The 26,513-nt window shown below is 37.7% G+C and overlaps 1 protein-coding gene across 1 annotated transcript in view; it reads left to right on the top strand.

Annotated features, from left to right (window-relative positions):
• DIAPH3 (diaphanous related formin 3) overlaps window positions 1-26,513 on the top strand; it is a 489,880-nt gene that overhangs the window by 89,429 nt on the left and 373,938 nt on the right. The window contains exon 5 of the mRNA XM_055336191.1: window positions 25,120-25,250. Coding sequence (XP_055192166.1) covers window positions 25,120-25,250 — 131 coding nt within the window. The remainder of the gene's footprint in view (window positions 1-25,119; window positions 25,251-26,513) is intronic.

Raw genomic sequence — 26,513 nt, 5'->3', positions numbered from 1 at the left:
TTCTCTCTGTGTCTCTCATGAATAAATAAATTAAATCTTGAAAAAAAATTACAGTGTATTCATGTAGTGATGGATAATACAGCCATTAAGATGAGTGCGTTAGATATGACTTGGCAAGTTAGCTGATAAGAAAGAAAAAAGAGCATGTGGATGGTACAACCAGACTGTGTTTAAAGGAAGTTGGTGCTTGAGTGCATACGTTTATATGTGAATGAGTAAGTGGTCTGTGTGTTCTCTACCCATTGAAAAGATGACTCTTGGTGGATTCTCCCCAAACTTGCAAAAGCATTTTCAGTGTCATCTTAGGCTGTGGTTGGGGAAACTGAGGCAAGGACTTTAATTTCCTTATATACTTAAAAAAGTCTAGTAGGACTACTGATGACTTTTAGTTTTTGGTGTTATTGTGTATTTCTTAGGATAAATAGGTTTTTGGGACTGGAAATGAAGAGGATGATGAGGGGTGAAGAGCTAGAAGGGAGAGAGGGAGGGCAACCAGGTTAGATCCCACTTCTGGATGTGGCTAGATGTGAGCAGTGAACTTATGTAACTGCCCCTTGATTTTTTTTTTTTTTTTTTTTTTTTTGGGCTACAGTCATCCAATCTGTGCATAAAAAAATTGGGGCAGCTAATGTGAGCAGATCAGGGTCTTTAGAAACCTTCAAGGTGACTTCAAGGAACTCACGGTTTAGGAGAGACCACATGTGTAACAGTAAGAGGAACTCCATGGGATATATGAGCCCTAAGCATATGGTCAAGTGCAGGATTATTGCCCACAGCACTGTGCTGAGAATGCGTTATACTCTGTCTTGGGGAGCTAATGGGGGAGACCCTGGACTTTCCTAAGTCTCCTAGCTGGCTGCCTAAGCAGTGCAACAGAATGCTCCTACTGTGGGTTCCTTCAGCCAAGTCTTCAGCCTTGGTCCCAGAAATTATCTTTTTAGAGTATTTTCTTAGCAGAAACAAAATCTGATGTTGTTCCGAATGGAACACCATTTTTGTCTTGTTTATGAAGTCATTTTGCCACAGTGCAGATGGCCTGATAACATGGACCACATTTCAATTACAAAAATAAAAACAAATCAGCAGAGCTAATAGTGTGCTGTTTGCAAAGCTTTTAAATGTAACTTGGAATAGCACACAGATTCATTTTATATTCTCGTAGTAAACTGGCACTCATTTAATAATTACTTTTATTTGCAGACCTTAAGTTTTGGAAACATCTGGGTAAATCTGTGAATAAATTAAATGTTCAGTTTGTGATCATTGCCAAATCGCGTTTATTAAGCATTTTACCTATGTGTGGCAATGCTGCCTGCTGTAAATACCATGCTAAATGAAAAATAGAGATAACCTGGAGACTTGATTCATGAAAGAGGTATAGAATTGAAATATATGGAAAGTCTTATTTATATTTGGAGTATTTCATGATTTTTCTGGGCCTTAGAAATTATTACCTAAACTAATTTTTTCTCCCATCTTAAAAATTAGGAGAGTAGATCTGATAACCTTCAAGTTATTTTCCCTTGCTGACAGTTCTTTGATTCCTGCTTTTACCCAGAAATGTCACTCATGTACAAACCCTGCTTTCACAGCCATTTAGTTGAAAACTTGATGTCTGTTTTCACTAAGCAATTAATGTTTTCATTAAGTGATATATAATCATTGTAGAAAAAAAAATACAGCCCAAAAAGAAGAAAATAAAAACCATAATTTCTTTGCAAGAGATAATGGTGGCTAGCATTTTTGGTTACTTTTCTCTGGATCCTGCAAAGCAAGTTGAGAGTATCAACTTAAAGGTAGTTGTGGAGAGTAAGTAAAAGTCTGCATATTGTTACTACATGTGTGGTGTGCAGCATGTGTTAGGTTAAGCATTTAGCAGTACATACCGACGGTAGGTGTGTTTTCTAGTGATTTTTAAAGTGTCGGTCTTATTTCTAATATTTCTTATTCTGATATTTATTTCTGATATTTCTTCTGTCCTGATAATGTTCCAACTGATTTTATTCTGAGGCTTGAGAGACACCCTTAGTAACTGACTTGCAGAGGTAGTGTAAGGAACTCTTTGATAAAAATGCATTTGCCATCTAGTGTTTTCTAGTATTCTCCGTTGCAAGGAAAAATTTAATGTTCACATATATAAAAGTGAAGTCTGACAGACCGTTTAGCTGTAGAGAACAACGGGGTGTACAGATTTTTCTCTGAAATTCATGAAATTGGTTATGGCATGCCAAAGATTAGTTCTCAGGTTAATTGGTGTCAAGACATGGTTGCAAACTTACTGGTAAAGTTAAATTAGCAAGAAGAGAAGAATAGTAGAGACACAGTGAAAGCCTCTGTTCAGTGGGTAGAAGCGGAGAAACAAAATAGAGGATTTTGAGAAGCTGCTGCAGCTGCATTTTCAGATAGGATGTACGGCAGTAGAGAAGGATTAGATGGGATTGTCTAGGAGAGGAGGGCTCAGGTGGGAAAATACAATAGAATTGTGCTTCAGGGAGATTGCTGGCTGGGCCCTGAGATGAGGCTTAGAGATGAGGAGTTCCTTGGTGGTCATTTGTAAGAGAAACTTTAGGAGAGGGTTGATGGGGCAGTTCACCAAATCTTGAGGGCTTAGAAGTGGATGCAGTCAGGAGGGGGGAATAGTGAGATTACACCATGCTTATCAGTTTTGGTGGTGGTGATAGAAAAGAAAACTAGTAGCCTGACGGGGAGCAGAACCAAAGGAGTTGAAGATGGATATGATTGAAGGATTTGTGGAAAAAGTCATTGGAGGAAAAGAGGTGCTTGGATTAGACTGATGATTTAGTGTGACAGTCTTACAAATAAGGAAGCAGACATTTTTGCTGAGTAGGAGATTGAGTAAAGCTAGAGGAATACTGATTTTCTTGATTGAAGAGGGAAATTGAGTCAATACTGCCTAGTTTGGCTATTTTTAGGGGAGGTGAGGGGCAAAGTCCTGTGTCAAGATAGGCAGAGATAGGGATAAGAGCTTCAGAAAGAGCTAATGGGTTTTAAACAGGTATTAAAGGGATGGAACATGAATAAAAATACTAATGAAGAATAATGACTTCTAAATTCTGTTTAGTGAAAGAATCTTTTTTTATAAAAATGTAGTCTTATCCCCCCCCCCCCCACCCCCAAATCGCAGATAGAAGCACTAGTTTGACTTAGGGGCCATGGTTAATCCTCATGTGGTCCACTCTGAGGCTAGGCTATAGAAGCCTAGAGCTCTGAGGAACACTGTCCTAATAGGAGACAAGTAGAATACACAAGGGGATATGATCTAGATAAATTAGAACCTTGATTATCCCCTTCCTTTTGACTATGAATAGGCCAGAACATTCCTGATTGGGCAAATCACACCAATTCAAGTGACCCTGAGATTAAGGCTAGGCTGAGGAGCAGATACTAGAACTAGAAGATCAAGTAATCAAGTAAGAAGCTAGAACACATGCCTAGGAAATCATCCAGAGAAAGAAGCAACACATGGATCTGAAGGGTTCACGTTAAGCGAATGGTTCTACAAGTCTGGGGAGCAAAATCTGTGTAGCATAGGATGTTAATATTGCCTGGTTGATTTTCCTCTCATTTTCATCCATTGGGTATGGATAACTGAGTGTGGAGTGATAACTGTGTGTGTGTTCTCGGGGTACATGAGGTCTGCGGCTAAAGGGAAATGCTGCTTCTGGAATTGTGTATGGCTGTTGTTGGGAGGAGGGCATTGGAAGGCTTTCTCCGGATTGTACTATGTAGGTGCCGCAGACAGCACCAGATGATTCAATGACCCTGTCGCTGCATCCAAGGGTGATTTCTAAAGCTCACGTTGCAAGTAGCCTCAATGACTACTAGGTAAATGGGTAAGTCAAATGTGGGCTTTATTAAAACTTTCTAGAACTCTCGAGAGGGGTTCATGGATTCATTTTTGTCTCAGATTCACAGAGTTATTTCATGAATCCTTTTGCTTACCTGTGTAGTGAGCTTTCATGTCTGATTGCTTCTTTCCTCCCAGCGCGAGATGATCTCAGTACAGACTATTTGGGGCAGCACAATGTTGGTATAAATTTTCTCTTTCGTAGTTGTTACCTAATGGTTATTAGTAGTCTAATTTTTTTCCTCTTTGTCTAAATTTTAAGAAGGTAGAAGGGCACCTGGGTGGCTCAGTTGGTTAAGTGTGTGATTCTTGGTTTTGGCTCAGGTCAGGATCTCAGGGTTGTGAGATTGAGCCACGAGCCTGGTGTCAGCTCATTGCTCAGAGGGGAGTCCGCTTGAGATTCTCTTCCTCTCCCTTTCCACCACTTTGTGCTCTCTCTCTTTATCTAAAATAAATAAATTTAAAGAAAAAAAAGAAAGGTAGAATTATGTAGGACTAAAGCCATTAGGAATGTAGGTTTAGGGATCCCTGGGTGGCGCAGCGGTTTGGCGCCTGCCTTTGGCCCAGGGCGCGATCCTGGAGACCCGGGATTGAATCCCACATCGGGCTCCTGGTGCATGGAGCCTGCTTCTCCCAATGCCCGTGTCTCTGCCTCCCTCCCTCCCTCTCTCTCTCTCTCTCTCTCTCATAAATAAATAAATTAAAAAAAAAGGAATGTAGGTTTAAAATGAGAACAAACATGTAAAATTATAAGTACTTTCTAAAATTAAGTATTAGCCATAATATCCACAGCTTTTGAACCTGGTACCTGGAAGTAAAGCTTATCTCCCTTCTGGTATAAAAATTTAGAACATTTTAAAGGATAAAAATTGTGAGAAATTGTATGTTAAGAAAACGACACATTTGTCAAATGGAAACTCTTAAGTGTATTATTACCATGGTTCTTAGGAGTAATTTAAATAATACTGTCAATTATACATAAATTTCAAGAGCTTTAGCTATTGTGCATTAAGAAATAATTAGATTTCATTTTCCTTAAACCATGTAGTGATATTTTCTTTGTATAAACATGTGGAGACGTAGGAACACTGACATGGGTGGTAAGAATGAGAAATAATTTAAACAGTACTGAATTTTTTCTGATACCTTCATGTATCAAATGTAGCAATTCATTAGGGGAGAGTACATCACAGTGTTAGTCAAACCTGTGCTGGTTCAGTGATAGAAGCCCAATTTGAGCTAACTTGAGCAAGAGAGGCAATTTATTGACTCTTCTATCTGGAAGAGAATGGATAAGCAGAATGAGGGTCTGATGCTAGGACTTTGACACCCTTCTTCCTTTGGCCTCTGAATGTTGGTGTCTTCCCGCCCACTTGGAAATGGAAACCTTGCAGCTGGAAAAGAAAACAAAGGCATAGTTAGTTGTTAAAGCTAAAACCAGTTTAACAAACTTAGCATAGGCAAAAGACAAATAATCCGGTGTGTGTGTGTGTGTGTGTGTGTGTATATACATACACACACGTATTTCTAATGGTTTTAACAAGAGATTAATACCTATATTCTGGAACAAGCTTTTATGAATTGCCTAGAAAAAGAAATCAATAGAAAAATGGGCTAAGGGTCTGAAAAGACCATTCAAGAAGAAATCTAAATAAATGCAAATAGAGGTCATTGTGGATATTCAAACGAAAGTGACTTTATAGCCATTGCATATTAAAATTTTTTTAAAAATTTATGAGAGAGAGAGAAGGAGGAGGAGGAGGAGGAAGAGGAGATAGGGGAGGAGCAGAGGGAGAGGGAGAAGCAGGCTCCCCGCTGAGCAGGATAAGCTGGATGTGGGCTCAATCCCAGGACCCTGGGATCATGACCTGAGCCTAAGGCAGACGATTGACAGACTGAGCTCCCCAGGAACAACCCCCTCCATTGACTATTTTACTATTTTAGTGGGAATGTGGGGGGAAGTACCTTCATACATGGCATTTTTAGAAAGCTATCTGAAATGTCTATGAAAAAGAAAAAATACACATGCTTTTTGACTCAGGGGTTCCACTTCTGGGAATCTATGGAATAGAAATAAAAACCCCAATAGGTGAGGACATTGCACAAAAAGATTTGTTTTCTTTGGTAATATTTATGTTAAAATACTGTGTTAAAAACCTGGAAATGGGTGCCTGGGTCCTGGGATTGAGCCCCGCATTGGGCTTCCTTGCTCAATGGGCAGCCTGCTTCTCCCTCTCTACCACTTGTGCTCTCTCATATGCTCTCTGTCTCAAATAAAATCCTAAAAAGCAAACAAACCTGGAAACAAGGGATGATAGATTATCTGTAACTTTGAATAGTCTGCCAATATTAAAAGGAATGAATCATTTCAGAAACTTCCCTGTGGTGCAAACTAGAGAAGATGCAGAGAATTATAGAAGATGGTGCCATTAAAAAAAGCAAACTCTCTAACTGTATAATTGTTTATGTATGTGTATATTTGGATTATGTGCTCCTGGATTAAAATACAGAAAGTACATACCAGACTTTCTTACATCAATTCCTTTACAATAAGAAGAGGATATAGTAGCTAGGTCAAAGAAAAAATTCACTTTTATGGATTTTTGTTAGATTGACTTATTTATATAAATTATATGCATCACATTTAAACTATATATTTAAAAATGTACATACACACATGAATAAAGTTGTTTTAAAAAATAGGCAAACCATATTAAAAGGGCAATAAAGGTTTGGTTACATTAAAAAAGACTATTAAGGGATTACAGAATATCATATTTTGAATCTGCTCAAAGTAAAGTGAGAAACACAGAAAACCCTAATCTTTGGGCATAAATTGTAGATGGCAGATTGACTGGGAAGGAAATAAACTTGAGGTAATTTCTTAATCACTTTGGTGTTTCCTTCTCCCAACAAGAGATCTGCTTTGTGTGTGTGTGTGTGTGTGTGTGTGTGTGTGTGTGTGTATGGCATTTTATAAATATTGGTTGAAAAGAGAGATGTATAATGCTTATTAAACTGTGTGTGTGTATATAAAATCAGGCCATATATATTGCTTTTAATAAATACTGGTTGAGTAAATGAATGGAAAGATGTAAATTGAGAGAGAAATGGACCTTCATGAAGAAAAAAAATTTAAATATAGTTTGGAATACCAATTATATACATATAATAAGCATGTAACTCTTGAGGAAAGACCTTAAGTTCACTGACAGTTGATACATTTAGGTTAACTTGGTCCTTAATTAGAAGAATAGGGGTAAATGGGATTGGTGGTTGAGCAACTGAAAAGGAGTATAAGCTGTTGCCAACTGAAGATGAAAGAGATTAGTTTTAGATTTTTAAGAGTTTTGGAATACATATGGCATTATGCCATTCTAGTTTACACAAAACGTGTAATACACCCTAAAGCAGTGATTGTATAGTTGTCCTCATGCCTCCAGCCCAATCTGGAACATAGTGTATGCAAACAAAGTTATTGAAGGATTGATTTATGACTATAGCATGTGACCTACACAAATTAGTCTAGCACAGTGTACTTTTCATTGGTGTTCTAGAGGTGGTTTGTCTTACAGTGTTATTGCATTGTTTGCTTGAAGCTGGCAGTTGGGGAGTATTTATATAGATTGGCAAATGTTACCAAAAAGTTATTATTTTTTTTCTAAGAAGTGGCTTTCCAGCAATATACTGTTATTTAATTATGAATCAAGACCTGTGATATGGTGACTGAAAGTTGGAAAACAAATTCTACATTTCAGAGTTGAGTTGTAATTTAATTTTTTTAAAATCAGGAATTAGTAAGTAGGACATACAAAATGATATTTGTTTTATAAAAGTGTTAAATTTTATTTTGATATTTAATAATTATTAGGGGATATGTAAATTTCTGCAGAGGATCTTCAGTTATCATTCTGGAATACATCATTTGAAATGATGATTAAGTAATGCCTCTAGGACCGTGTATTTCCTCCTTGGTTTTTGGAATGCTATTTAGTCCCACCGTCATGCCACCCTTATACCTGAATTTGTGCAGTTCTTTATGGAGCATTTCTTTTTGTTGCTTAAAGCTGTGATGAATGGGCATTTCCCTCCTCTTGAGTTAGCAGTGATTTTAGTAGTTAATGACAGTCATTAATGACAGCCTATTTATAAACTACTCTGGGAATTTAAGATCAAATCCAGAGATGAAAAACATGTTGACAGCTTGACACAGGGCAGACCTCTGAGTCATGATCTTTTTTTTCTTTTTTTAAGATTTATTTATTTATTCATGAGAGGCACACAGAAAGAGGCAGGGACATAGGCAGAGGGAGAAGCAGGCTCCCTGTGGGGAGCCTGACGCAGAACTCGATCCCAGGACCCTGGGACCACGACCCAAGTCAAAGGCAGACACTGAACCACTGAGCCACCCAGTTGCCCCTGAGTCATGATCTTTATATTAAGTCCTTACACAACCAGATAAGTAGAAATAGATGAGTGGAATTGTTTAATCTCATTCTACGTGTCCGTCTGTCCTTCCCATCCCATCCCATCCCATCCTACCCCCACCAGGTAAACAAGTATTTTGTGCCAGGCACTGTTCAAGGCAGCAGGGATATTGTGATGAACAAAGCTGACAGTACCCCTGCTCTAATGTAGCCTACATTTTAATGGAGGAAACAAATGGATAATAAAATTGTAAGACAAGGTCTGGGAACACAAGGAATTTGTATTACTTTTTTACTGTTAATGCTTTTGTTCAAATTCTTCCACAGAACTATGGAGCTTGAGATTTGACTCTACTAGGACAGATATCTTTATTTATTCATGCGATTCATGAGGGTACAGTGCTTGGTAGATAGAATACTGAACCACCCTGGAAAGGAAAGAATTACCCCACAAATTGGTAAAAATCCCAAGAGTGCATTTCCAAAGCTTAATAGGGATTATTGCCAGTATTGTTTATTATTTGTAACGTATGAGTCATTGCTGGCATTTAAGAGATGCTCAGCAAATATTGTTGAAGAAATGGGTGTAACTATGTTGTTTTAACCAACTGCCCTAACATAGTTTTGATCAGGATAGGATTTAAAAAAAATTTTTTTGTACTAGTTTTTGAGCTCCAATATTTTGCAGTTCATATAAAGATGAGCACAACATTTATCTTATTCCCAAGTTTTTAGGAGTCTAAAATATACAAAGGTACTGCTAAAACAAGCTAGAAGTTACTAATGTGCCCAATAGGAGAATTAAACCTTAAAGTGAGAATTTGGAGGTTAAGATCATCTCCTGCAGAGGTGACAGAAAAAGTTTCCATGGGGAGTGGCATTTAGCAGGAATGGACAGGTAATATTTGAACCATTTGGAGGTAGGGATGTGGAAGGCTGTAGGAATTACATCGGCAAAGATGTATTTTATGTGTGAGAAACCATGATGTGCCTCTCTGCATTGGAAGTTGTTTATTTTGTCCAGAGTGAAGTTCCTTTGAAAGAGAACAGTAGGATATGAGACTGAAAAAGTAGGTTTGGAAATTTTTTTTTTTTTACCTCCCCTACTGGAGCACTGAATATTTTCGAGAAGAGTGAGATGGTTAGAGAGAGGCTCCTTTGTGTCTGTTAACAGGAGAACCCATTCTCCCTCTTTTGTCTTTTAAGCACCTTGGAGATGGAACATGTTAGGTTTCCTTGTGTGAGGCAAACACACTTTTGTGCCCAACTCTAGTAACACTTTCCAGCTGCTTCTTTCTTACGGTGTTTTTTTTTTTTTTTTTTTTTTTTTTTTTGTAGTTGTTGTTCTTTGTTTTTTAAAGGTTATAATAAAACTGAGAAGATAATCTTTCTTCCAGTTTCACCTGAACTGGCCTTGTGTCTCTAACCTCGGAGGCTCCTGTTTCTGTCTTCCTGTTGCCCTGTGTCTGACACACAGCTTTTCTGTAACTTGATTTCCAATTATGCAGTGACTTCCTGTTAGCTGTGGGCTAAAGGCACCTTCCATGATGTGGTTCCTGCGTATTTTGTGTCTTCATTCTTTTCACTCCCTATACCATCTGTAATGTAGCCATCTAGTTCCTAAAATGCCCTATCTCTTTCACCTTATTTTGCCCATGTTGTCTGTATAACTCTACTTTAAGCTCCCCATGTTTTAACACCCTGTTCTTGAATTACCTTTTACTGAGAGTCCTTCCTTGATTTCCTGAGTGACAGTTGGGACCTCTCCTCCTGCTCACCAAGGATGGATTCCTGTCCAGGCGCCCCAGCCTTGTAACTGTTCAGGTGCTCTTTCTCACCCGATGATGACTATCTCAGGGGCAGAATTTTCTCTTACTTGCTTTTGAGAATCCCATTATTGACCATAATGGTTGGCACACAATACATTGTTCCAACTGTGTTTATTGAATGACTTATTAGTTGGATAGCTAGGTTTTACAGAACATCCTAGAAATTATGAGCTTGTAAAATTGTTACCATGGCACTATTAAAGTTTTTAAACTTAGCATTTTTTGATGGTCTTTGCAGGAGCATAGTTGTTGAGTAAATTTAGGGACATTACCTTTATTTATCCTCTGATTTTGTTTAATAAGTGTTTATGTAGTATCTGCTTAGAACATAATGTCAGGGATTCTGGGAAATAGAAATTGGGACAGTTTTAGCTTTTCTGTATATGTACTTTGACAAGGAAGAACACAAATGAACAATTAACTCCTTTTTGTTGGACTTCAGTTGCTTCTCTTCATTTGAATCAATTTGTTAGTTCATGTTGCTTTCTCTCTAAACAAACCCTGCAGACTATGGGGCCCTCCTTTGATCTGTAAACTTGCATTAAAAACTGCAAAGTAAAGAGGAATATATACTTTTTGTGACAAAAATCACATAATACATAACATAATGTTACTTAAATTAAGAAAAATCTGAAAACTATTAATTTTGTGCTGTTCTATATTATTTTTTTTTACTAACATACAGATTACATTTGTAGGATAGTATGTGTATATGAAGAAATTGGTTTTCTTCTATAAATTAAGAAAAAAAAACAGTCTTATACTGTAAATGTAACAATGACACTTGAAAGTACTCAGAATTGTGGAGGCAAATAATTGCAATTACCTGGAGGGACTGAAAAACAAATCGCCTAATTTTGAAGACTGAAACAGCTGGTGTTTTCTTACCTCCCTCTCTCCCCCTTCTTTTTTTGGTAAATGCCCAATGAAGTTTTGTTGTTTTTCTTCTTACATAAACATAATCAACACAATAAAGAAGATAATGAACCAATGACTAAGAGCATCAGCACATTTTTTTTTCTCTCTGTTCAGATGTGCCAAATAGATCTTTATCCTTCACTGAACCATCAAATAGAGGCTGGCAAATTAGAACATCCATGTTTATTTAATCAGCTCCTCCCTCCCAACTTTTTTGCTTTTTTGTTTTGTTTTTGTTTTAAAGTACAATTTGTTGTTCAGATGGAACTAAACATATTCTAATTCTAAAAGGTATACTGAAGATGGTAAATAGAAAAAAGTGGCCTCATTTGATACAGTGTAACTTGTTTCATTTAATTTCATCTATCTTTCTTTCTTTCTTTCTTTCTTTCTTTCTTTCTTTCTTTCTTTCTTTCTTTCTTCTTTCTTTCTTTTTTTAAGATTGATTTATTTGTGAGAGACACACAGAGAGAGGCAGAGACATAGGCAGATGGAGAAGCAGGCTCCTCACAGGGAGCCCGATGTGGGACTCGATCCTGGATCCTAGGATTACACACTGAGCCAAAGGCAGATGCTCAAACGCTGAGCCACCCACGTGTCCCTCATTTCATTTTTCAGCAAGAAAATATGACATTTAATGTAAAACATTTTATTTTTTATTATTTTTTTAACGTAAAACATTTTAAATGGAATGCTTTAAAACCCAAAGATTTGAAAGGAATTCAATTTGAATATAACTGTGTAGCCTTAGAAATAAAGCATAAAAATTAGTCAATTTGAATATAGTTTTTAAATACTTTTGAATAAAAATTATATAATAAAGTTCATACATCTTTAGTATACTGCTGGATAAATGAATACAGAAAAAATACACTAGTGTAACCAGTACCCAGCTGGAGCAATAGGATGATGTTAGCCAGTGAATATCTCCTGGTCCTTATTCCTCCTTCTCTTCCAGATAACTTCTGACTTCTAAGACAACAATTTTTCTGTTCTTTAAATGTTTTGTAAAACTTTTTTTTTGGTGGAAAAATCCACATAATATGAAATTCATTGTCTTAATGATTTGTAAGTGTACAGTTCATTGACATATAATATCTTTACAATCTTGGTGTGCTGCCTCTGTCTAGTTCCAGCACCTTCCCATCAGCCCCAAAGGAAACCCCTTGCCCTTGGAGCAGTCACTGCGTATCCCACCCTCCACCCAGTAGAAACCAATAGAAACCCTTTCAAGCTGGTTCCTTTGTCCTTTGGCATATCTCCACCATTCTTTGAACACTTCTCACTGTCTTGTGGGAAATCTCCCAAGATCATACTGTAGTGTCCTAGCCCCTGCCCTGGAATTAGTCCTTTGTCCAAGGAAGTGTTTCTTTTAGTGGAGAATGCTATTGAGAAATCAGGTCTTCTAATGGGCGGTCTTTATCTCTAGGCCCTTTCAGAGAGAGCTAGTGTGTGTGTGTGTGTGTGTGTGTGTGTGTGTGTGTTTATATGTATGACGCAAGTATATGCATGTGTGCATATTTAGAAATTGCATACATGTATGTTAAACATAAGTAAATCCATATATAGAAAACCTATAGTATATGTTTGTACACATACCCATATCTATTTTTTCCCTTAGCTATATCTATCCAAGTACCTCTCTTTCCATCAGGCTACAAGTTTATACTTTTACCTTAGATTTTTACATTCTAGCTTATTTCTCTGAAATAATTATCTAGTTGAAATATAATCAGGTTCACTTATTTGGATTCATCTCATTTTAGGATTTTCTTCCCATCTTCGTTGATCTGATATTTTTTTCTTTCTGAGTGTATGAAAAATTATAAGTCAGAACTCTATAGGGGTATACTCAAAGCATTGTCACTTACCCTCTTTTCTCTTAGGCGTTCTATTCCTCTCTTACCTACCATATCCCTGTTTACTTCCTGAAGGTATACAGTCTCAGGAATGTTCCTGATTATTTCTTCCTGCCTCTTTTTTTTTTTTTTAACATAAGCAGATGTTTATTATATCTTATATCTCTTCATAAACAGAGGTAATAAATTCTCTGCTAATATTTCCACTTCAAACTTTATCATGAAAATCCTGCTGTAGGGGATCCCTTGGTGGCTCGGTGGTTTAGTGCCTGCCTTCGGCCCAGGGCGTAATCCTGGAGTCCCAGGATCGAGTCCCACATCGGGCTCCCTGCATGGAGCCGGCTTCTCCCTCTGCCTGTGTCTCTGCCTCTCTCTCTCTCTGTCTCTCATGAATAAATAAAATCTTAAAACAAAAACAAAAACAAAAACCCAGTACATCCTTTGAAGTTTAAAAGCTAAAAGAACAGGGGTGCCTGGGTGGCTCAGTTGGTTAAGCATAAGACTTGATTTTCACATGGGTCATGGTCTCAGGATTGTGAGATCGAGCTCTGCACTGGGCATGGAGTCTGTTTAGGATTCTCTTCCTCTGCCTGCCTGCACCTCCCCCCATACTTTGCCTTCCCTCTCTCTCCAAAAAACAAAACAAACAAAACAAAACAAACAAAAAAAACACCACCAAAACAACAATGAAACAAACCTGAAAGAACACCTCGGTTGGGCAGACCCAGTGGCCCAGCAGTTTGGCACTGCCTTTAGCCTGGGGTATGATCCTGGAGACCTGGGATCCAGTCCCATGTTGGGCTCCCCGCGTGGAGCCTGCTTCTCCCTCTGCCTGTGTCTCTGCCCCCCCGCCCCCCGTCATGAATAAATAAATAAAAACTTAAAAAAAAATAGCCTCGCTTTTGGTTATGGTAACGAGGTGAAAGTTTTATAATAGTAGGATTCAGCAGTTGAAAGAACACTCCTTAAATATACAAAATAGTCTAAAAATTCAAGTGTTATATTGAAGGCAATGGGCTAAAGCTTTCCTATGAATAGCAGTGATGTCGATGCTAGTTAGGTATTGATGGATAATACGAGAGATGTAATGTGTTGAATTTCTTTTATTACTTCAAGTTAATTTCTGAGTGGCTAAAATTAGTGTTGGATCAATCTGTTTTTTTTTTTTCCTTCTCCTGTAGAGCTATTTTAGAAACTGAAGGGGAGAACAGCAGGTTTTTCTGCATTTTTATCATGTTCCTTTGTAAACTGTATTTGATAATTCAAAACTTTAACATATGCTATTTTTAATGTATGCTAAAAGCAGCCTCCAAAATTATAGGTAGAGTTCTTGGTACATAATTGTGCTCATTAAATATTTACGGAAAAAAAATAACTGCTAAAAGGAACTCTTTGCTAGACTTTTTTGTTGGTGGTGGTGGTAGTGGTGAACGCCCCTTTTGTGCTACTTTTCCTTGCTTGTAGATTCTATGAGTTTGCATAACATCATCTCTGAATAACAGATTTTATTGGTACTGGAGATCTGTTGGGGTTGTAAATGTTCTGAAAACAAGTAATTCATACAGTAATGGCAGTTTAGTGTTTCTGTTGATCAGTGACATTAGAGATGCTAGAAATCATTTGAAAAATGCACGGAAATTGTTGCAATGCATTTTAATAGCAATATACATGATAGTAATTTAGATTATAATTACCCCCTTGGCAGCAACTGTGCTTACCCTTGTTTTGCACAGTGCTGACTCTGCGGTTTTCTTAAAATATGTCATTATCAATGCAAACTATTTCGTTAAATAGTCTGCAAGTTTCATATTATCTTATTTGTCTTCACTAGTCTCATCACCTGAATTAGGTGCCAAAAATACAGGAGTTACAATGCTAAAGAGAAACTGAGGCAGTTAACTTAGAGTTAGTGACAGAAACAGTCATACAGGGGACCTGGGTGGCTCAGTTAAGCATCTGTTTTCGGCTCAGGATTCCAGGGTCCTGGGATCAAGCCCCACCTTGGACTCTCTGCTCAGCAGGGAGTCTGCTTCTCCCTCTACTGCTACCCCTGCTTGTGCTCTCTCTCTGTCAAATTAAATATTAAAAACAAAAGGCACACATAGGCATACAGGACCATGTGTGCATGTACACACAAGCTCATCACCATAAGAACTTAGGCTTTTTCACTCCTTTGGTTTTACGTTGATGGAATTTTTTGTTGTTGTCGGCCCACTAAAAATGACAAAGTGAATGTCATGGAGAAGGATCTTGAGTCTAGTAACTGCATATAAAAATCAGTTAAGGTTTCCGTGGTTTCTTGTAGTCCTCCCCAAAATGCTTAGTTTTTACCTGCTAGAGGCTATGTTTTGGGTCCTGTTAGAACATGCCGAGTTTTCTTTGTGCATTTAGGTTTAAGAGACCATTCTCTGTTGTTGGGGATGTAGTATGGGGAATTTGGGTGCAGGCTACATTCCGGGAGGAATAAGGTATGATTTAATGAGTTTAGTACTTGTTTATAATGATTGGAGTTGTATGTAAGAATATAATTTCTAACTTCTGTGACATCTCAGATAGTGTAGGTAAACTTTTGTCATATGTTAGACATTCTACTAGGGACTAACAGTCATTGTCCTCACCCACATACACCTTAGAGGGTGTCCTCTTCCTCTAAAAGTCTGTAGAACATGCAGACTTTTAGAGATAGCTCATTTTACTATTTTTATTTTTATTTTATTTTTTCTTTTTAAAGATTTATTTATTTATGATGAGAGAGAGAGAGAGAGAGACAGACAGACACAGGAGGAGGGAGAAGCAGGCTCCATGCTGGGAGCCCAACATGGGACTTGATCCCGGGACTCCAGGATTGCGCCCAGGGCCAAAGGCAGGCTCTAAACCGCTGAGCCACCCAGGGATCCCCTCATTTTAGTATTTTTAAAATTAAATTACTGTTAAAGGGTAGATCTCCATATTTGTATAGAAACCATTCAATTATTTGATAAATGAGAGAAAGTTCCTTAATACTTTCTACTGGTAACTGGAAATAGGATGTATTTTTAATTTATCATAGAAATGGTATTTCAAATTCTGCAAACAAGTAAATGAGATAGAATAATGGAGAAACATACCGAAAAGATCTGACACCGGCACTGAGATGAAATGCAGGCATGGACACAGGTACAGATGAAATGACTACCATTACCTTTAATAGTATATAGCAAAAGAAAGAATATTTGGTTTCAGAAATACAGAAATGGTGAAGGAAATAAGTGGTGAAAGTATGTATTACTTTCTATACCTTATTGTTGTACCTTAGAATACATTTAAATAATGAATCTGACAAGGGGAATGTTATATACATTTCTTTCTATCCTGCATTTGGTATTTCAGAATAAAATTTACTAAGGGATTAAAAAAAGATTTAAAAATTATGTTGGATAAATATCCTTCTAATTTTTGTGATGTCAGGCAGACATCCTTATCTCACTAATGTGTTTTGATACCACAGGGGATAAAGCTTTCTAAGTATTTTCATCTTCATGGCTAATGGAATCAGAGATAGGCAGACGTGAGTGTCCTTCCTCTCTCCCCCTACTTCCTGCTTCCTTTGAAGTTCTGTAAAATGAAAGAAACACAAGAAGAGCTGTGCTTAAAAGGAATATTTTTGATTATTCACGTATCCTATTTCTCTCTACAGTTTCGTGTCTTTTGTACCTTTATGTTGATAGTACTCTAATGAAAGGGGAAGTCTTGCTGAAAGCTGATCACCCAAAATTATCTGCTCTATTTCTTATATCTTCAATTTGAGGTCTTCCTTTCTGAGGAAGTATTCATTCTTTCAGAAATTTTTCCTGGTAACTTAACTTCCTCTCCTTTCTGGTTTTAATCCTTAGTCTATGTATCCCTTTGATTTTATTATAACCTCATTCATTCATAAATGCCAGGAATTTTACGAGGCAGTCATGAATGAGGCTGCAGCAGAGACACTGTCCTGGTAGATGCATTTCAGGGGACAAGGCTTCACACACAGGTGCTAGCAGGTACGGACGGACTCCTTATCCATAGCTCCCTTCTTGCTCAGAGGGCACCCTAGCCTTTGCTCTTCTTCCTGCTGCTACTGCTGCCCTCATCCTTACCGATGTTGTCCTCCATCCAGCGTTCCATCCTCTCATTTTTTGGACTTTCTCTGATCCACCAATCTTTATTTTTTTAACCAATCTCAACCACTCATTGCCTTGGGTTAAAATAGCACCCATAAATACGGCTTACAAACCTTCCTGAGCATTATCCATTTCTGCTTACTTCCTCTTCCCACTGTAAGAATTCCATAACCCTTCTAGAACTGCTGATCCATTGACTCTACCAGTTGTGTCCATCTCCATCCAGCCACCACACCTTCCTTCCTTTGTGGACCTTATGGACACATACTCCGTTGTTACCTTGAGTAACAATCTGTTCATTTGCCTCTCTGTCCTTATAAACTCTGTCCTGGATTGAACTAAACTTCCTACCTCTTCGGCCTTTGCACCCCCACACTGCATCTGGGGGAAGGGTGCAGCCACACTAGTGTTTTCTGAGTGACTGCAGTCAACAGGTGAGTCCGTAACACATACCCTACCGCATGGGTCTTGCCAGTACACTTCGTGACTTTCTGAAAAAGATTTCATACCTTTTCTTATACCTCCAGCTCTGCCATGTGGTCAGAATGAAACTTTCACACCTCACTTCCTCATCACCACATCTGCCCGTCTACCTGAACCTTTTCCCTTTGACTCTGCTTTTGCTCTTCTTACAGTGATATACTTTATCAGTGACTGTTTAAAATCAGCTGCCTTCTTTGTATCATAGGTCACATCCTGTGTCATCGGCTTGAGTTTTTTTTTTTTTTGTTTGTTTGTTTCCTTGTTTGTTTTCCTGCATCTGTACCTATCTTATGCATTCAGTTTCTCCCCTGCTTGGCCATTCCCATCAGCACGCAAACATAGTGTGGTTCCAGCAATACTCCCTCCTCCCCAAATTGTGCTATAGGTTCCCCTCCAGCTGCTGCCCCAGTTCTTTGCTCTCCTTTATGGGAAATCTCCTCAAGGAATTGTCCATTCTTCTTGCATTCCCCTGGACCTTCTGACCAGGCTTAATCCCCAGTCCACTTCTCCTACCACTGTTGACCAGATCTCAATGATCAGTAGATGGCAGCACCGCTCACTTAGTTGTTAAGACCGAAAACATCTTTGAATTTAACTTCTTTCACACCTCACTTCCAAATTATCAGCTGCTCTTGCATGACTTAACTTCATATTGAGCTGATCTCATGCCTTCCATCACTGGCTCCTTGTATCAGGCTCCTGTCAACTCCTGACCAGACAGTACGCAAGCCTTTTTTATTTTATTATTTTATTTTTTTTTCCTTTTTTATTTTTAATTTTTAGATCTTATTTATTTATTCATGAGAGACAGAGAGAGGCAGAGACACAGGCGGAGGAAGAAGCAGGCTCCATGCAGAGAGCCCAACATGGGACTCGATTCCGGGTCCCCAGGATCACACCTCCGGCTGAAGGTGGTGCCGAACCCCTGAGCCACCGGGCTGCCCTACGAAAGCCTTTTGATTGGTTGTTTCAGGTTTTGCTACTTACAGTCTGTTGCCACACAATAGCTAGGATAATCTTTTAAAAGTGTTTGATTTTAATAGATCTAAAAAATTATCTGCTAGGTCTCTGCCTGTAGTATTCCATCCACTCAGATCCAAAGCCCTCACCTGTGGTTTGTAAGACCCCATCAGGGACCAGCAAACTTCTGTCTGAAATGGCCTGACAGTCAACATTTCAGGCTTTGTAAGTCACCCAGGGTTTTACTTACTTGTCCTGGTGCCAGTGTTTCCTCTTCCTCCTCTTCCTTTTTACAAGTTTTTAAAAATGTAAGTAACACTCTTAGCTCAAGAGTCCTACAAAAACATTTGGCATTCAGGCTGCAGTTTGTTGTCCTCGGTCCCCAGGACCAGGCACCAGCTTATTGTGTGTCCACTTGTCCTCTACAACTCTGTGTCATGTTCCTTGGCATCTTGAGGTGTCTTTTTGTTGCCTTTGAATCTCCCCAGTTCTTTTCTGCTTTTCTCACATCTCCTCCTCCTCTTCATTATGGTCTTTGTCAAATGCTATTTTCTTTCCTCCCTCCAACCCTTCTCCCCTCTCCCTTCTTCCTTTCTCTCTCTCTTTTCTCCTCCCTCCCTTCCTTGATTTATTTGAGGGGGAGAGAGTGCATGAGTGGGGAAAGGCGAAGAGGGAGAGAGAATTTCCAGCCAACTCTCCACTTAGTGCAGAGCCCGACACGGGGCTAGATCTCATGACCCTGAGAATGACCTGAGCCAACATCAAGAGTCAGATGCTTAACCAACCAGCCACCCCTCAAATGTTATTTTCTTAGGAAAATGTCATTTACTCAGACTTAGGACTCTCAAATAGCTACTTCACCTATCACTTACTTTGCTTCTTTCATCTTCCCGGTTTAAGCAGATAGCATCACATTTTAGCTTAGGCCAAAAACCTAGATAGGAGTCATCTTTGACTTCGACTTCACCCCCATTATCTACATCATGTAAACGATGTCAGGAAAGAATGGGTGCTCAATATCCTTTAAGTAGTAAGTGGTAGTTAAAATAATTTTAATACCGAGTGGTGAACATAAAGAACAAGGAATCCATAGATGGGGGACTCAACTTTTGTGGCTCACTAAGGCCTATCCCAGGAAGTTAATCTCAGCCCAGATCTGATATGTAGGAGTAGGCCTGTATCGGGATGCGTGTGGTAGTGTTGGTGAGGGTTTGAGTGAGAGGGGTGGGTGTTAAGAGGAAGGAATCTCGGGTGAAAATGCAGAAGTTTTTAGATAATAAATTGTTCAAGCTGGAAATACTTAACTATGGCTGAAATAATTATTTTTAGCCAGTGAGATTATTGTCTTTCCCAGTGTTGGTTGGTAAAACCTACTTACTGCCCCATTTAAAATGTCTGTCTTTAATCCCATCTTCCATCCAAACACAACAAAAACTACTTACAGATTTACTTCTATGTCTTGTACTAGAGAGTGTCGCTGGACCAAAGATGGACAGGTTAGTCTTGGTCTTTCTTATGAATTCAACCATACATTACATTGTATTTCTTGCTTGACTTAGTTTATAGATATACCACAACTTGACAAATGCTTGGGTTGTTCCCAGTCTTTTATTCTTAGGAAAAAAACTGCTCAGAACATTGTATGAATGTTGTTTTGTTTTTCCTCCTGCTTTATGCTTAGCTGTTCAATTGCTGAGTCTTCTGCTCTGTGTATATTTAAAAGAAACTGCCAAACTTTTTGCCAAAATGCTGATACCATTTTTACATTTCCACCAGTAGTATAGGTGAGTTTTAGGTACTTCACATCCACCCCATTCTAGGGGATGTGTAGTGATACCGCATTTGTGGTGGGTGGGTTGTGTTTTGTTTTGGTTTTAAGCTGCATTTCCTTGGTGACAGATGATCTTGAACATCATATGATTATTGGTTTTTCATATATCTTCTTTGGTTAAGTCCTTTGATCATTTTTTATTTGGGCTGTTTGTCTTGTTACTACTGAGTTGTAGGACTTCATTAAGTGTTCTTTTTTTTTTTTTTTAAAGATTTTTATTTATTTATTCATGAGAGACACAGAAAGAGGCACAGACAGAGGCAGAGGGAGAAGCAGGCTCCATGCAGGGAGCCCGTCGTGGGATTCGATCCTGGGTCTCCAGGATCATGCCCTGGGCTGAAGGCGGCGCTAACCACGGAGCCACCTGGGCTACCCATTAAGTGTTCTTAATATAGATCTTTCTGAGATACATTTATTGTTGGGAGAGGCTGTCTGCCATAGGCCTTGAATATCCATGTATATTTATTCTGGCTACACCAAGAATGCAAGGGCCTGAGCCTTCTTTACTCAACCATTTCTCAATGTTGTGCTTGCAGTAAGCTGCTTTGAGAAGTGATTAGTTCTCCCTGTACACAATGAGCAGACTTGTTACCAATTATTCAGCATAAAATTGGTGAGTCCCCCAAGCTGAGTGTTCTATAATTCAATGCCCTGCATGTGCAAGCATCCATCAGGGAGGCGTGTGACATCCCTGTGGGACTTGGTGGGTTGGGGAACCAGTAGAGGCATAATAATTTCTAACTGAGGACTCCTCTGTTTTCTGCCAGCACTCACCAATCAGTAACAGGCTTATGTGGCTTGTTATGTTGCGTAAAGTCTCAGACCAGACTGCACACTTCTTAGCTTGTATTGCAGACATTTTCACCTAGTCGTGGCTTACTCTACATTGTCTTAATGAAGCTTTTGTTAGGAGTTGTTTGCAAAATGGAAGGTTTAAATTTTGATGAAGTCTAATTTATCAATTTTAGTTAGTGCCTTTTGTCCTAAGAAATCTTTGCCTTCCTGAAGGTAGCAAGAAGATTTTCGTCTATGTTTTCTTGTAGATATTAAATTCTTAGCTTGTACATTTAGGTATAAGGTCTAGGTTCACTTTTTCTCTTTTGGAGGTCCAGTTTGTTTGTTTGTTTATTTATTTATTTATTTATTCATTCATTTATTTATTTATTTATTTTAGTCCGAGAGAGAGAGAGAGAGAGAGAGGCAGAGACACAGGCAGAGGGAGAAGCAGGCTCCATGCACCGGGAGCCTGACGTGGGATTCGATCCCGGGTCTCCAGGATCGCGCCCTGGGCCAAAGGCAGGCGCCAAACCACTGTGCCACCCAGGGATCCCTGGAGGTCCCGTTCTAACACCATTTGCTGAGGAGGGTCTTCTTACTCCAATGAATTACATTAATACTTTTGTTGGAAATCATTGACTACATATGTGCAGGTGTATTTCTGGACTATCTTCTATTGATGCTTATACTATTTTAACTTGATTACAGTAGCTTTATAGTAAATCTTGAAATTAGGTAACATCCCCCAACTTTATTCCTTTAAATTGTTCTATGTCAGGTTTCCTGCATTTTTATATACATTTTATTATTTTCTGCATAAATTTTAGAAACTGCTTCTCAATCTTGGCAAAACTTGCTAGGATTTTGATGATTATATGGAATATATAGATTATTCAGAAAATGTATTTCTTAGCAATGTCATAATATTGAGTCTTCTGACCCATGAACCTGGCATCTTTATTTTGGTCATCTTTAATACCTCTTCACAATGTTTTGTAGTCCTCAGAATATAGGTATTTCTCTTGTTTTATTAAACATTTTCCTAATTACTTTGTGGGGGCTCTTTCGATATTTTTTACGAAAATGTTAAATTGTAAAATTTTATTTCCTGACTGCGAGTAATATTTGGAAATGAAAACATTTTTATAGAGGTTGAGCTTTTATTCTATGATCTCACTAAATTCATGTAGATAATTTCATTTACAAATAGACAGTTTTCCTCCTTCTTTTCTAATTTCTATTGTTGGTGCCTTACCACACTAGCTAGTACCTCCAGTACAATAATGGATAGGAATGGGAACATGCTTCCCGTGTTCCCACTTTTAGGGCGATCAATGTGTTGGTTTGACCAACATGGGAATAGAGTAGCTGGAAGACTTTATGAATGGGGGTGTATGATATTCTATTTTGTGTCATGAAACAAAGAATTATTAAGTTCAGTTATCCAAAAATCTCTGTATCTCCTAGAGCATGGATCCAGCTTCCATTTCATGGAATTGACATCTTTTGACTCAATTGAGTTTACCTATAACTATAGTCAGATGGTGGAAGAGTACAAATTCCAGTGTTTTAAGATAACTAAATCCTTACCTTTCATAATAGTCAAAGGTAATATTGAAAATTTATAAGTTTAAAAAGATCAGAATAAACACATTATTTAGATATAATTAAGTAGCTATCAGAAGAAATAGTTAAGGGTATTAAAATGATTGCCTCTGAAAGAGGTTAAGTGGTGGGGCAGTTGACTGCTTTTCTTAAATTTTACTTTTATAGAAATGCATTTGTTGCCTTTTATTCTTAGATTTTATAAGTATTGACTATATGGGCTTACCCATTTATTGTTGAAGGGAACCAGCTGATATTTTCAGTTTCTATTTATTTTGATTCCCTTAAGCACCACCCCCCCATGCTCATCATAATTATTTCAATGATAAACCTAGAGAGTACTACAAAAAGAACATTTGATTTAACTTCTTTTGTTATATATTTGGATAAAAATATTGGCCTGATGATATGCACAGGAAACTTGCAACCTACATGCCCAATGATACAGGCTAAATTAGGTAAGTAATAAGATGTGTTAATAGTCTGTAGGGAGGAAAAAAAATTCATTTAAGGTACTGGGATATGTTCATGAAATGTGACTAAAAAGTAGCTTACCAAATAATAATGCATGATAAAAGATTTTTGAAAGTAAAGTACATGTGTTTATGAATGTATACGGAATATAATGTACATATTCTCATGTGAGAAAAAAACACTTCAAGGAGAAATATCAAATTAGTAGTCATTTTGAGGCACTTTTTTTCCCTCTGTTGCTTTTCAGTTTTCCAGATTTTCTGTGTTGAACAGCCAGTTCTGAGTAATTTAAAGCAGAAAAAAAGTAATGCTATGTCAGTAAAAATTGAATGTATTCTCTTTAAGGTACATAACATAGTCACTGAATTTTTTAGAAGTAGTGTTTATTTTCACTTCATTTCCCCTTTCCACTTTATTTTTTTTATTCTGAATTTTGCTTGTAAATTTTCTTTCTCCCCCCCTTTTTAATAAATTACCACTTTGCTTTTGATGAAAACCATCAGTTTTCCAGTTTTCCATAATGCAAAGCTTGTTTTGCATTATTGAGAATGTTTCCTTGAACAATATTATGGCAAATTAATAAGGGAATGAAAAAAAGTGCATCTGATTTCCTGCCATCCCTACTAACCTACTTTTGAACATGGATAATTCCTTCCCCTTGGTTGTATAGTCTGTAATGAAAATAGATACAGTTTTGGACTTTATTGTTTGTTCATCATGCTCATCGTTTTCCATCTGGACCATCTTTGTGTCTTCTTAACAGGTTTCCTGCTTCTGATGCTTCTAATCTGACAGTAAAAATCAAAGTTCTTTTGGTGGCCTGTGAGGATATAGTCCCTTCCATCATAACTTTTCAGTTATCAGTATGGTCACTTTTCTCTCGTTCAGATCTTTATTCTAATACTCAAGTTTGAGGCCTTCAGATTCTTCTGTGACCACCCTATCTGAAATTTATCCTTATTCCTCTTCCCTGCTTTTATGTTTCTCTGTAGCACTTTTTACTAGCTACAAAGCAACCACTTTAACTGCTTTTTTTATTTATTGTCTGCCTGGCTTTCTTCTTCTCCATGGAGAAGACAGCTCCATGCATCTAGGGATTTCTGCCTCCTGTTCACTGTTCTCTGTGTTTGTAACACTTAGAACACTGTCTGGCACTTAGTAGGCACTAAATGTTGAATAATGAGCCAACTCCACCTCTTACAGCCTGAATTTCAAACTGCTGCCAGAGTGGTCCTTCCAAAACCACCCTGGAACATCTAATTAGATAGGCTTGCTCTGGCTGCTATCTTTAGTTGTGCTTCCAGTTTGCTTTGTGGTTTTACCTATGTGCCATGTTTTAGTGAAAAGAGTTCCTAATTCTTGGTCTGCTTAACTGACTGCCCTTCTACCTGTTACTCAAGCATCCCTCATCTCTCCACCAAGTTAGGGCTTCCTTCTCTGAGTGCCTTGGGTACTGTGTTAGAGGAGTTAGATTTCACTGAAAAGCATTATTTCCTGGCTTGCATTTCTCTTTCTAGACTTAGGTTTTGATAATACCTGTGTATACTGTGCTTAGAACTGAGCATTTAATGGTAGTTGAGTCAATTAATGACTTAGTTGTTTTTTTGTGGTGCTTGAAGTATTAACTTTAATAGGACTGTTCCTCTATTGGGTTTTGATTTTTATTTTGCATGTGCCTAAAACTACTATATTTTCAGATATTTCTATGATAAATACCTCATTGTTTTCCATGATATTTTGGATTTAAAAAAGTCATTTTAATTTGCAAACCTTTGATGTTTTTATCTTTTGTGAATATCATGGATGATTGTATTTGTGGGCAGAAGGAAATCATTCCCTCAAAATGATACTCAGAGTAGTTGTGTGCACATGCTAATATAAAAAGTGAGATTAATGTAATTGATATTACTCTAATGAAGATAAATTAATTTATTTATTTTTAATTACAGGGAAGTTTTAAGAGTAAGCGCCAGATCTCACCTCAGGAATTCATCCATGAACTGAAAATGGGGTCTGCAGATGAGAGACTTGTCACATGCCTGGAGTCCCTCCGTGTGTCTTTGACTAGTAATCCTGTGAGGTAATTCAACTCTCTGAACATTACCAGGGCATATTAGTAAATTAAACAGATGTCCTTAATTTGTTCTTTTTACTTAATTCTTTCTTCATGGCACCTGTAAATAGGTGCTATACCTCAATGAGATCTCAAGGTAAAAAGTGAATATGTAATATTTATATGCATGATGAAATATAGTGTCAATAGTAATTTTTGTATTTATTACCGAGTGGTACATAGGCTGTGGACTTCAAAACAAAAACTTATTTTTTTCTTATAGTTTTAAAGAACTGGGGCACCTAGTGTCTGACCTATAATTTCAACTCAGGTCAAGATCTCATGGGTCATGAGATCAAGCCCCACTTTGAGCTCCATGCTTAACAAGTAGTCTGCTTGAGATTCTTTCTCTCCTTTTACCTCCCCCTACTTGTTCTCTCTCTAAAATCTATTTTTTAAAAAGAGAACAATCATGATCACAAATCCATTTGTCATTTTTGAGTTTCACTCTAAATTTTGTTATTGTAAATATACTTGCTGTTTTTTTGTTTGACATAGAAATACCATTAATTAACTTTTCCTTTATTGGAAATGATATAATTTAGGAGCATATAGATTAGTATTGCCAAAATTAGCAAATAAAAATACAAGATGTTGAGTAAAGTCTAAATTTCAGACATACTAACGCTGAAAATTTTTGTTTATCTGAAATCCAAATTTAACTAGATGTCCTGGATCTGGCAACACTAATACAGGTGTCTCTGTAAATCAGGTTTTAGACTTTTAAGCTCAAAACATTGTTGAAAATCTTCAAGCAGAAGTTGTTTTGAAATGTCTGAGCAGTCATAAAATCAGGATTTCAGAGCTGCAAGGGTCTAAGGTAGATCAGATTTGGCTGCTTTTGTATAATAAATGAATGCTTGTTTTTGCATGAGACTATATATCTGTATTAAGTATGTGTGTATTCTTAGGGCTAGAGCTGACTGACTATGGAAGTTAATAATATATAATAGAATCTCTTTGATATCCTCTCTGATTAGTACTTTCCTGGACACTTCTGAAGTTTGGTGACAGTATGAAAAAACCCTTGATGGTACAACTATTTAAAACAAAATCCCTACCTGCTGAGACATGAAAGTGAGTGAGCTTTAACTGAGGAGTATGAAGAGTGAACAAAGTATATTTCGGTATACTTCAACTTAATCTTTGTTTTTCCATCTACTTCCAGTCTGTTCTTTAGACTGTAAGTTTGGTGGGTAGGAGGCCAGGGACCTCCTATGTCTTATTTAC

The sequence above is a fragment of the Nyctereutes procyonoides genome, unplaced genomic scaffold (genome assembly GCF_905146905.1).
Source record: "Nyctereutes procyonoides isolate TBG_1078 unplaced genomic scaffold, NYPRO_anot_genome, whole genome shotgun sequence".
Taxonomy (NCBI): Eukaryota; Metazoa; Chordata; class Mammalia; order Carnivora; family Canidae; genus Nyctereutes; species Nyctereutes procyonoides.
This window is presented reverse-complemented; position numbering and strand designations above follow the sequence as displayed.